Below are 12,902 nucleotides of genomic sequence, written 5' to 3'. Positions count from 1 at the left end.
TTTGAAGCTTTAATGGAAATGCAGAAGCACAAATCTGCTCCCGCTCGTGTCCACGCGTTTGTGAACGAGCGTTTGAACGTTTCAGCCGCAGGAAAACATGTTCCATAATCCCACCGAGAGCGTGCGCACGTGTGCGTGCGTGTGTGTGTGTGTGTGTGTGTGTGTGTGTGTGTGTGTGTGTGAGTTGGTGTTTATGGTATTATGTGCTAATCTCCACGTCCAGCTCACGTTTAATCCAGAAATCAAAAGAACGAAAAATATGCATTTTTGCATTTGCATTAGAAATATGGTGTTTATTTTATACAGTCAAACCAAAAATTATTCAGACACCAAATATAATTTTATATATGTGTCACTAGTGTGTGTTCAGGACACTATAGCTCACTTCTGTAAGTGAGGAGAGCAGAATAAAGTAAACTGAGACATATTATACCCAATAACTCTTCATGCAGAGACTAAAATGATTGGGACACTTTGAGCTGATCATGTTCTGCTGAAGTGTTTTGTCTTTAATTGCTAATGCTCTTTTTACACACAGACTGAACACAATGAAGCATTGCTTGGTGATTGGTTGAGCTAAACTGGTATTATCTAATTGTGTAGTTAAATTTAACAGCTGACAGATATTCAACATAACTCATGTGTGAGACAGTCTAACAGAAGGACGGACAAAACCAGTCAAATATCAACTGAGTTCTGCTCATATTTTATTACCACTTTCTAAACTATAGCGAATAAACTGTGATAATGTGAGGAATGTTGAAGGAGTCTGAATACATTTTGGTTTGACTGTAATTATTTGTTGACTTGCAGTCAGTATATCGTATATCGTGTCGATGTTTATTTATATAGCGCTTTTAACAACACAGAGTTTCAGAGCAGCTTTACAGAGATAACAGGACAATAATGCAGCAAAGTTTGTGTCTAGAAGAAAACAGCGTCACAGTCCAGCTTAAGGAAGTTCAGAGATGCTTCATTATTGTTGTAAGAAGTTATTAATTGAGTTCCGCTCTGGAGAAAACCGTGATGTCATCGTCCAGCTCAGTCATATAACGGTGTCAGTGCAGGAGATCAATAATACTGATGAATATTAAGTGAAATGAGTTGATGAAGAGTTTCTCACACACAGGCCCGATGCAGGAGACCGTCTACGACTTCTGGAGGATGATCTGGCAGGAGAACACGGCAACGATCGTCATGGTTACCAATCTGGTTGAAGTCGGCCGGGTGAGTGAACCTGGACTTTAATATTCCCCCGATCACAGGGATCCGCTGGTTGTGTTGGTGTTATTAAAGACAAAATGAAAGAAATCTCTCCGGACTGAGTCCTGGTAAACATCCGAGTCCTTCAGGGAAGATCGAGAACACCGAATCTCTCCAGGCCGTTACACATCCAACACACGGATGGAGAGGAACACCTGATCCCAGATGGTGTGTTCGTTTGCACGTGTGTGTGTGTGTGTGTGTGTGTGTGTGTATCGCATACCCAGCACTGGATGGAAAGACCAAGATGTGCATCAATTCTAAAAGTGACAGCGTTTCCTGTGTTTCGTCTGTCGCTCGAGACACACTCGTTTATGATGGAGGTGAAGCGTTCTCCTCCACACGAGCGTGTGTGTGTGTGTGTGTGTGTGTGTGTGTGTGTGTGTGTAACCCAACAGACACAGTCCAGAAACCTACAGTTTATTACTGATATTTTGCGTCAGGAAGTGATGATTTTGTTCTCTTGAACACGTGTGATGGAAACGATGCTGATTCACAAATGTTTTATGCCATATTCCAGTTTTGCAACTTTGTTAAAAATTTCAAGTTAAATCCACAACTTTGAATGGAAATTACACTTTAACAATGTCAGTATGACGTCAATTTCACTCAGCCAATCACGTGAGTTTGGGGCGGAGCTTCCGCTTTGACTGACCAATGACAGACAGCGAGCGGCTCAGAGGGAGAGCTTTTACTCAATTATGAATATTATAAACAGTATTGTATCCATTTTTTTTTACATTTTAAACAAAAGAGCGAAAAAAACTATTTGTTCCTTAAAATATATATTTTTTCAACTTAAAACTTAGCATTTCACACTTTCATTCAGTTTAACTTGATGTACTAAAATAACTAACACTACATAAATAAAAACTATATAGACATATATAAAAAACTAATACAAATGCCAATTATTGACAGAAGTGTAACCCCTCTCTGGTTATTTATTTTATTATTGAATAGATTTTTGAGTTAAGATCTTATTGTATATATGTATTAAATTATTATAATTAGAGCATTTGTATTTTGTGCTGTATATAGGCCAAGTTCTACAATAAAAGCATATTAATGTACGATGGGTGACGTCTGATTTCACCAAATAACCAGACCCGCTGCTGACGCTGATGAATCTGCTTCTCATCCGATGTCTTTTCCCACAGTATCTCTGACTAAAAGCTAAATAAAACCGCAGTGCTGGTGTCCACACACACACACACACACACACACACACACACACATCTGGTCACTGCTATTGTTCAGGAGACGTGTGATTCCTCCCGACGGGCCGCTGTATTCTCAGCCTCAGCTTTCGAGTGTCTGAGAGAGTGAAGCTGCCCCTGCTTCATCAACGCCACCATCTGCTCCTGATGAACTCTGGGAATTCTCCCACATTATCACATATTCTCCCGTATTCGCCCATATTCTTCCATATTCACCCATATTCTCCCGTATTCACCCATATTCTCCCATATTCTCCCGTATTCACCCATACTCTCCCATATTCACCCGTATTATCCCATATTATCCCACATTCTCCCGTATTATCCCATATTCTCCCATATTCATCCATATTATCCCATATTATCCCACATTCTCCCGTATTCTCCCATATTATCTCGTATTCTCCCATATTATACCGTATTCTCCCGTATTCACCCATATTTTCCCATATTCTTCCGTATTCTCCCGTATTCACCCATATTCTCCCATATTCATCCGTATTACCCCATTTTATCCCACATTCTCCCTTATTCTCCCATATTCTCCTGTATTCTCCCATATTATCCCGTATTCACCCATATTATCCTGTATTCTCCCATATTATCCCGTATTCACCCATATTATCCCATATTATCCCGTATTCTCCCATATTCACCCGGATTCACCCATATTCTCCTGTATTCACCCGTATTATCCCGTATTCACCCATATTATCCCGTATTCTCCCGTATGATCCCGTATTCACACATATACACCATATTCTCCCGTATTCTCCCGTATTCTCACGTATTCACACATATTCTCCCATATTCACCCATATTCTCCTGCATTATCCTGTATTCTCCCATATTCTCCCGTATTCATCCATATTCTCCCGTATTCATCCATATTCTCCCGTATTCACCTATATTCTCCCGTATTCTCTCATAATCACCCGTATTCACACATATTCACACATATTCACCCATTTACTCCCATAATCACCCATATTCTCCCGTATTCTCCCATATTCTCCCATATTCACCCGGATTCACCCATATTCACCCATATTCTCCCATATTCACCCGGATTCACCCATATTCACCCATATTCTCCTGTATTCACCCGTATTATCCCGTATTCACCCATATTATCCCGTATTCTCCCGTAATATCCCATATTCACACATATACACCATATTCTCCCGTATTCTCACGTATTCACACATATTCTCCCATATTCACCCATATTCTCCTGTATTCTCCCATATTCTCCCGTATTCATCCATATTCTCCCGTATTCATCCATATTCTCCCGTATTCATCCATATTCTCCCGTATTCACCTATATTCTCCCGTATTCTCTCATAATCACCCGTATTCACACATATTCACACATATTCACCCATTTACTCCCATAATCACCCATATTCTCCCATATTCACCCGGATTCACCCATATTCACCCATATTCTCCCATATTCACCCGGATTCACCCATATTCACCCATATTCTCCTGTATTCACCCGTATTATCCCGTATTCACCCGTATTATCCCGTATTCACCCATATTATCCCGTATTCTCCCGTATTATCCCGTATTCACACATATACACCATATTCTCCCGTATTCTCACGTATTCACACATATTCTCCCATATTCACCCATATTCTCCTGCATTATCCTGTATTCTCCCATATTCTCCCGTATTCATCCATATTCTCCCGTATTCATCCATATTCTCCCGTATTCACCTATATTCTCTCGTATTCTCTCATATTCACCCGTATTCACACATATTCACCCATTTACTCCCATAATCACCCATATTCTCCCATATTCTCCCGTATTCTCCCATATTCTCCCGTATTCTCTCGTATTCTTCCGTATTCTCCCGTATTCTCCCATATTCTCCTGTATTCTCTCGTATTCTTCCGTATTATCCCGTATTCTCCCATATTCTCCCGTATTCTATCGTATTCTTCCGTATTCTCTCGTATTCTCCCGTATTCTCCCATATTCTCCCGTATTCTTCCGTATTCTCCCATATTCTCCCGTATTCTCCCTTATTCTCCCTTATTCTCACATATTATCCCTTATTATCCCATATTCATACAAGCTGGACTCACCGACAAGTGGACAAGAAGAAGAGCGGGACGCCGTCCAAACACACACACACACACACACACACACACACACACACACACACACACACTGCTTATCCTAATCAAAGCCAGTGTATTTAATTTCTGCTGACAAAGTCAATCTATGGATCCACATTAAAGGATTAGATTGAGAAGAGACATGAAAGGAGTGTGTGATCTCGTTTCACCCTGATCTCATTGAGCTGCTAATTAAGAGCAGCACCAGATCTGTGTCGGAAAATACGTCTTTCCAGCCGGTAAACAGGAAAACACTCACCGTATCCGAGGCTCCTGGACATCTGTTGAGCCTCACACCCGCCATTACCCACAATGTGTGTGTGTCTGTCTGTGTGTGTGTATGTGTCTGTGTGTGTGTGTGTTCTGACAACTTCTCCATAATGCGTGTGTGTGTGTGTGTGAGTGTGAGTGTGAGAGTGAGTGTGTGTGTGTGTGTGTGTGTGTGTGTGTTCTGACAACTTCTCCATAATGTGTGTGAGGTGTGGGTGTGGGTGTGGGTGTGGGTGTGAGTGTGAGAGTGAGTATGAGTGTGTGTGTGTGGGTGTGTGTTTGTGTTCTGATAACTTCTTCATAATGTGTGTGTTCTGATAACTTCTCCATAATGTGCGTGTGTGTGTGTGTGTGTGTTCTGATAACTTCTCCATAATGTGTGTGTGTGTTGTGATAACTCCTCTATAATGCTGGTCATCTGTAAGCTGATTAGTGTGAGTGTGAAGCGTCAGCACTGGTGTTCTCAGACTGGTAAAGTTAGCCCTGTTAGAGGGAGATTATCCCGGATAAAACACTGACTTCATCCGCTGTAATCTGGAGACAGCAGCGCTGTGATCATCTCCGAATCTCTGCGTCGCGTCGGGAAGAAACTCACAGAGGGACCGAGGGAGCGAGCGACACCATTGTGCCCGAAGAGCCTGTGGCGAAACCAGGATCAAATCTCAGCGGAAATCTGACGCTCGGAACTAATGGGATTTTAAAACCCCATCTTAATATCTGACAAGAACAAAAGGGTCTCGTTCGGAATCACATTCCAGTCATTAATAAGCCATTAAGAGAGGAAAACTGCTGGATTCGCTCCTCGTCAATGGCTAAAATTAGAGTGTGATAAAAGTAGGCCAGAAAAACCCAGAACTTCACAAAGTCACGTCGTTCGGCGGCTCAAACCTGTCAATCACTCGTCAAAAATACTGTCATAATGCAAAAAAAACATCTTCTCTGTGTAAAACTTCATTAGTTTTCTTCTGATTCTTCTGCTTTGGTTTTCCGATGACATTCCCTCTCAGTCATTAGAACAGACGTTTGGACGTATCTTTCAATTCAGTTCGATTCACATTTATTAGTGTAGCGCTTTTCACAAATACACATCGTTTCAAAGCAGCTTTACAGAAAATGCACACAAGTCCACATTACAGTTTACAGTGATCTGTTATCAGAGGAAACTGTCTAAGTTATGCATTTCAGAAATGTACAGATACAAAGTCACAGTTAGCGAAACATGTAATAATTTAAACAATGTAATAATTTAAGTCAGAAACAATGAACTCATTGAAGTAATGAATGACATATAGAGAAGTGTAGCATTGTAGCATTTTTCCGTGTTTGTTGTTTTATCCCGGGATGCTGGAGTGTGTCACTTCAGGATGTGTGTGACTGAATATGTAAATAACTCATTAGGGGATTAATGCTCCCTCGTTTAGAGATGCTCTGATGATAATTAGGACGGAGCCGATAGCATCACGGCCCTTTGTTTTTCCGGCCTGGCGGCGACTGAGACGAAATATGCTCCGCCATTAGAGCGCAATTATCCCGCCAATTAGAGCCGTCTTAATAGACTCATAGAGGGAAAACAGGATAATAATGAGGAACGGATGGGTGCTAATAAACGGATGACAAACAGATGGACAGATAAAGGGAGAGAACGCTTGACTTCATTAATGAGTTTGAGTGATCGGAGACTGTGTGTCTCAGGAGGTGTGGTCTGGTTATGAAGGGGTTAACCTGGTTAATTAGTCTGGGATAATCTCTGGGATCCGGGACACTTCAGATCCGACTGGAAACTCCTGATTAAATGCTGATGATGTTTCTGCTTCTGTACACCATCTCATGTTTAAGCAGGTTGTTCATGAACTGGTGTGTGTTTGAACGATCAGCTGCTCATGAACCTGTGTGTGTGTGTGTGTGTGTGTGCAGGTGAAGTGCTGTAAGTACTGGCCCGACGACACTGAGATCTACAGGGACATGAAGGTGACGCTCATCGAGACGCAGCTTCTCTCGGAATACGTCATTCGAACCTTCGCTGTGGAAAAGGTTCAACATCGGTTATAAATATAATATGATCAAACTACACTATATTCATTTCATATACAGTTATTTCTGTTATTATCTGTGTGTCTGTGTGTGTGTGTTGACTGCAGCGAGGAGCTCACGAGATCAGAGAGATCCGGCAGTTCCACTTCACCGGCTGGCCGGATCACGGAGTGCCGTATCACTCCACGGGTCTGCTGGGATTCATCCGCCGGGTCAAAGCCAAGAGTCCTGCGAGCGCGGGGCCGATGGTGGTGCACTGCAGGTGACGCTCGCCTCTCTCTCCGCACAACACCTGTGTGTGTGTGTGTGTTCTGTTAAACACGTGTGTGTGTGTCCTCAGTGCTGGAGCCGGACGCACCGGATGCTTCATCGTCATCGACATCATGCTGGACATGGCGGAGCGAGAAGGAGTCGTGGACATTTACAACTGCGTCAGAGAACTGCGATCTCGCAGGGTTAACATGGTCCAGACCGAGGTGACCAATCACACACACACACACCTCACGTCGGCCAATCACACACACCTCACATCAGCCAATCTCACACACACCTCACGTCAGCCAATCTCACACACACCTCACATCAGCCAATCTCACACACACCTCACATCAGCCAATCATACACACCTCACGTCAGCCAATCACACACACCTCACGTCAGCCAATCACACACACCTCACATCAGCCAATCATACACACCTCACGTCAGCCAATCTCACACACACCTCACATCAGCCAATCATACACACCTCACGTCAGCCAATCTCACACACACCTCACATCAGCCAATCTCACACACACCTCACATCAGCCAATCTCACACACACCTCACATCAGCCAGTCACACACACCTCACATCAGCCAATCACACACACCTCACATCAGCCAATCATACACACCTCACGTCAGCCAGTCACACACACCTCACGTCACACACATCTCACATCCGCCAGAGCCAATCACACGCTGCCTCTCGCTCAAGCCCCGCCCACTCAGAGATACCTTGTACTTCTTGAAATAAAGTTACACTAAAGACCCATAGAAACGTCTAGCCTGAGATCTGACCGTCACATGAAGAGAATCACCTGAGGATATTTCAAATGTCACTTCATGAATGATTTGCGTCAAGCGGTCCGTCTGATCGCTGTCTGGATCTGTTATATAAGTGTGTCTCAAGTTTTAATAAACATTAGATTTTCTGTGATTTCATGTATGGGTTATTTATATTCAAAAGGTTACATTTGTGCTCAAACACCAAAATCTACAGAAAAATGACCAATCATTAAATAACACTATTAAAACACTTCTGTTTATTGGAATAAAGCTGAAATAACATACAAATATACATATTGCATGTAAAAAATAAATGTTGCTTTGGCAACTAAATGAAATAAGTTCTTACTGGAAATAAATAAAAACTTAAACTGAAATAAATATTTTTTTTTAAACTAAAAAAATGACAATAGCACAAAATTAACTAAAATGAAAATGAAAAATGAAAATATATAAATAAAAGCTAATTAATCATTTTCATGAAACTATAATAGTATGTAAATAATACTACAATAAAACTGTGAGCAATATAATATATAATATAATATATTGATAGCAAATGAGTACAACATAACATTTCTACATTTATTAGAACCCAAATTTAAATATATTTAATAAATAAAACATAAAGTACATATTATTTCAAAAGGAAATATTATAATTGAAAACTAAATATTTAAAAACAGAAGATATACATATATATGACATGTATTGATCTGGTGGATGTACTGATGGATGTACTGATGGATGTACTGATCTGTCATTGGTTTATTGCTGTTTCAGGAGCAGTATGTGTTCATCCATGACGCCATCTTGGAGGCGTGTCTCTGTGGCGACACCACAATCCCGGCCAATCAGCTTCGCTCTGTGTATTACGACATGAACCGCTTGGACCCGCAGACCAACTCCAGCCAGATCAAGGAGGAGTTCAGGGTCAGTGTGGCACACAATATGCGCTACAGAAACACATTCAAACATGTGCGCTACAGAAACACATTCAAGCATGTGCGCTACAGAAACACATTCAAACATGTGCACTACAGAAACACATTCAAACATGTGCACTACAGAAACACATTCAAACATGTGCACTACAGAAACACATTCAAACGTGCACTACAGAAACACATTCAAACATGTGCGCTACAGAAACACATTCAAACATGTGCGCTACAGAAACACATTCAAACATGTGCGCTACAGAAACACATTCAAACATGTGCGCTACAGAAACACATTCAAGCATGTGCACTACAGAAACACATTCAAACATGTGCGCTACAGAAACACATTCAAACATGTGCACTACAGAAACACATTCAAACGTGCACTACAGAAACACATTCAAACATGTGCACTACAGAAACACATTCAAACATGTGCGCTACAGAAACACATTCAAACGTGCACTACAGAAACACATTCAAACATGTGCGCTACAGAAACACATTCAAACATGTGCGCTACAGAAACACATTCAAACATGTGCGCTACAGAAACACATTCAAACATGTGCACTACAGAAACACATTCAAACATGTGCGCTACAGAAACACATTCAAACATGTGCGCTACAGAAACACATTCAAACGTGCACTACAGAAACACATTCAAACATGTGCGCTACAGAAACACATTCAAACATGTGCGCTACAGAAACACATTCAAACATGTGCACTACAGAAACACATTCAAACATGTGCACTACAGAAACACATTCAAACATGTGCGCTACAGAAACACATTCAAGCATGTGCGCTACAGAAACACATTCAAACATGTGCGCTACAGAAACACATTCAAACATGTGCACTACAGAAACACATTCAAACGTGCACTACAGAAACACATTCAAACATGTGCGCTACAGAAACACATTCAAACATGTGCACTACAGAAACACATTCAAACATGTGCACTACAGAAACACATTCAAACATGTGCGCTACAGAAACACATTCAAACATGTGCACTACAGAAACACATTCAAACATGTGCACTACAGAAACACATTCAAACGTGTGCACTACAGAAACACATTCAAACGTGTGCACTACAGAAACACATTCAAACATGTGCACTACAGAAACACATTCAAACATGTGCGCTACAGAAACACATTCAAACATGTGCGCTACAGAAACACATTCAAACATGTGCGCTACAGAAACACATTCAAACATGTGCACTACAGAAACACATTCAAACATGTGCACTACAGAAACACATTCAAACATGTGCACTACAGAAACACATTCAAACATGTGCACTACAGAAACACATTCAAACATGTGCACTACAGAAACACATTCAAACATGTGCCCTACAGAAACACATTCAAACATGTGCCCTACAGAAACACATTCAAACATGTGCACTACAGAAACACATTCAAACATGTGCACTACAGAAACACATTCAAACATGTGCACTACAGAAACACATTCAAACATGTGCACTACAGAAACACATTCAAACATGTGCGCTACAGACACTTGGCAGATTTTTGCTGACGTGAAAAAAGTTGTAAAAAATTAGTTTAAAAAAAGTTACAGAATTTTATGTTTATTGTTATTAAAAATGCACAAAAATATTATTTTAAATTCTTATGTGAAATATTCATTTTAAAAGACGCGTTTTACTCTAAAACTGCAAGAAAATCAAAACCATAAATCTAAACAAGTTGTGTTACAAATGTGAGCCTGATATCTCAGTAAATGATCATTCAGTGAGATGATGTTCGGCTGCAGTACCAAACGCTTCCACTAGAGGAAACTCGTCTCTCATTCATTTCCAATGTGTTCATGTTTCATTTTTCAAGACCATTTAACCTTTTCAAATCATGTTCGTGATTTTTTTTTTTTTTTTTTTTTTTTTTTTGTATTTACATAGCAAGTACCTAAACCTTTAAGTTTTGTACCAAGTAAAAAATTCAACAACAAAACATTTTTGGTCAAATATGACTGAAGAGCACCAGCGGATTAACGCTGTAATAGAATGAAATAAGTTGATATAAATATGGTATGTTTCCTTCGGCAGACGTTGAACATGGTGACGCCGACGTTACGCGTGGAGGACTGTAGCATCGCTCTGCTGCCGCGGAACCACGAGAAGAACCGATGCATGGACGTTCTTCCTCCTGACCGATGCCTGCCCTTCCTCATCACCATCGACGGCGAGAGCAGCAACTACATCAACGCCGCGCTCATGGACGTACGTTACCCGCACTCACGTGATCACGTGCTCAAAACGGTTCAGAAACAGGTGGAATTCATTCATTCCACTGCCAAGAAAATGGCTAAAAGCAGTCCATAACGGTGAACGAACACAAGCGTTTGTTTGTTAAACAGGTGAAAAATGCACAAAAATTTATATTTTCAAAAACACATTTTACTCTAAAACTGCAAGAAAATCAAAGCCATAAATCTAAACAAGTTGTGTTAAAAATTTGAGCCTGATATCTCAAAAAATGGATCTTTCAGTGAGATGTTGTTCGGCTGCAGTACCAAACGCTTCCACTAGAGGAAACTCGTCATGTTTGACCACGAGGAGCTCAAGTGTGAATATTGTTTTCAGGACCATTTAACCTTTTCAAATGATGTCCATGACTGTTTTTGTGTGTTCACACAGCAAGTGCCAAAACCTTTACCAAGTTTCGTACCATCTCAATAAAAAAAATTTTTAAAGTACAATTTTAAGTGTAAAACATGTAGTAAAACTAAACGTTTTTAAAACGTAAACGTGTAATAAAACGAAATGTTTTTAAAATGTAAAACTAAACTATCATCACCATCAAGGGAGAGAGCAGCAACTACATCAACGCCGCGGTCATGTGATCATGTGATCATGTGGTCAATGAAAATATTCAGAAACAGGTGGAATTGATTCATTCCACTGCCAGGAAAATGGCTAAAAGCGTTTGTTTGTTTGTTTGTTTGTTTGTTTGTTTGTTTGTTTGTTTGTTTGTTAAACACACATTTGTTTTGATTACAGTAAATGTAAGTGCCAGCGCTGGTAATAAAACACGAGATGTGTGTGTGAACACTGGAGCGCTACACTTCTCCAGGCGATTAGTCGAGCAGACGGTGGCGTGTTAATAAGATGTTTTTCTCTCTTCATCTTCATCATCCTCTTCATCATCAGAGCTACAAGCAGCCGTCGGCGTTCATCGTTACCCAGCATCCTCTGCCCAACACCGTCAAGGACTTCTGGCGGCTGGTGCTGGACTATCACTGCACGTCCATCGTCATGCTGAACGACGTGGACCCTGCGCAGGTGACACACACACACACACACACACACACACACACACCAGCATCAGACGGATTCACACACACCTTTGAGCCCAATGTTCACTCGAGGAGATTTCCAATCATTTCACGCTTCTCTGATGTCCGTTGATGGTCACATGACAAAATATTAAAGGAAGTCTTTTGTTTTGATTGATCTCATTTTTTATTAGAATTGTACGCTTTTATGACATACTTAATTATGTTTTATTTAGCTTTTTTATAAAAAAAAAAAAAATAATAATTTTGATTTTATTTGGATCTATTATTTTATATAATAATTTGTATATATAATTTATAATTTATTTCATTTTTTGCTAAATTGAATTATTTGTTTGATATAAATCATTGATATAATTAATTATTTTGCTTGTTTTTATTTTAAAATTATTTGCTTTAATTGTACACTTTTATGGTTTAATTAATCATTAGTAAATATTATTTGGTCTATTATTTAATATAATATTCATATTTATTATATATTTAATATAATAATTTTATATTCTTTATATAATTTATATAACAATTTTTTATTTAATTCTCTTTTATATAAATCATTAAAATTATTAATTATTAATTATTTTGCTTGTTTTTATTTTAAAATAAATGATTTTAGTTGTAAATTTTTCTGGTTTA

The 12,902-nt window shown here is 39.8% G+C and overlaps 1 protein-coding gene across 11 annotated transcripts in view; it reads left to right on the top strand.

The window, feature by feature from the left end:
- ptprma (protein tyrosine phosphatase receptor type Ma) overlaps positions 1–12,902 on the top strand; it is a 230,629-nt gene that overhangs the window by 205,238 nt on the left and 12,489 nt on the right. For all 11 annotated transcript variants that reach the window (XM_084398290.1, XM_084398287.1, XM_084398288.1 and 8 more), the window contains 7 exons: positions 1,130–1,227; positions 6,809–6,925; positions 7,033–7,187; positions 7,266–7,401; positions 8,761–8,910; positions 11,017–11,190; positions 12,121–12,252. In XM_084398290.1, coding sequence (XP_084254416.1) covers positions 1,130–1,227; positions 6,809–6,925; positions 7,033–7,187; positions 7,266–7,401; positions 8,761–8,910; positions 11,017–11,190; positions 12,121–12,252 — 962 coding nt within the window. The remainder of the gene's footprint in view (positions 1–1,129; positions 1,228–6,808; positions 6,926–7,032; positions 7,188–7,265; positions 7,402–8,760; positions 8,911–11,016; positions 11,191–12,120; positions 12,253–12,902) is intronic.

This window comes from Rutilus rutilus (genome assembly GCF_951802725.1).
Source record: "Rutilus rutilus genome assembly, chromosome: 24".
In the NCBI taxonomy this organism is placed as follows: Eukaryota; Metazoa; Chordata; class Actinopteri; order Cypriniformes; family Leuciscidae; genus Rutilus; species Rutilus rutilus.
This window is presented reverse-complemented; position numbering and strand designations above follow the sequence as displayed.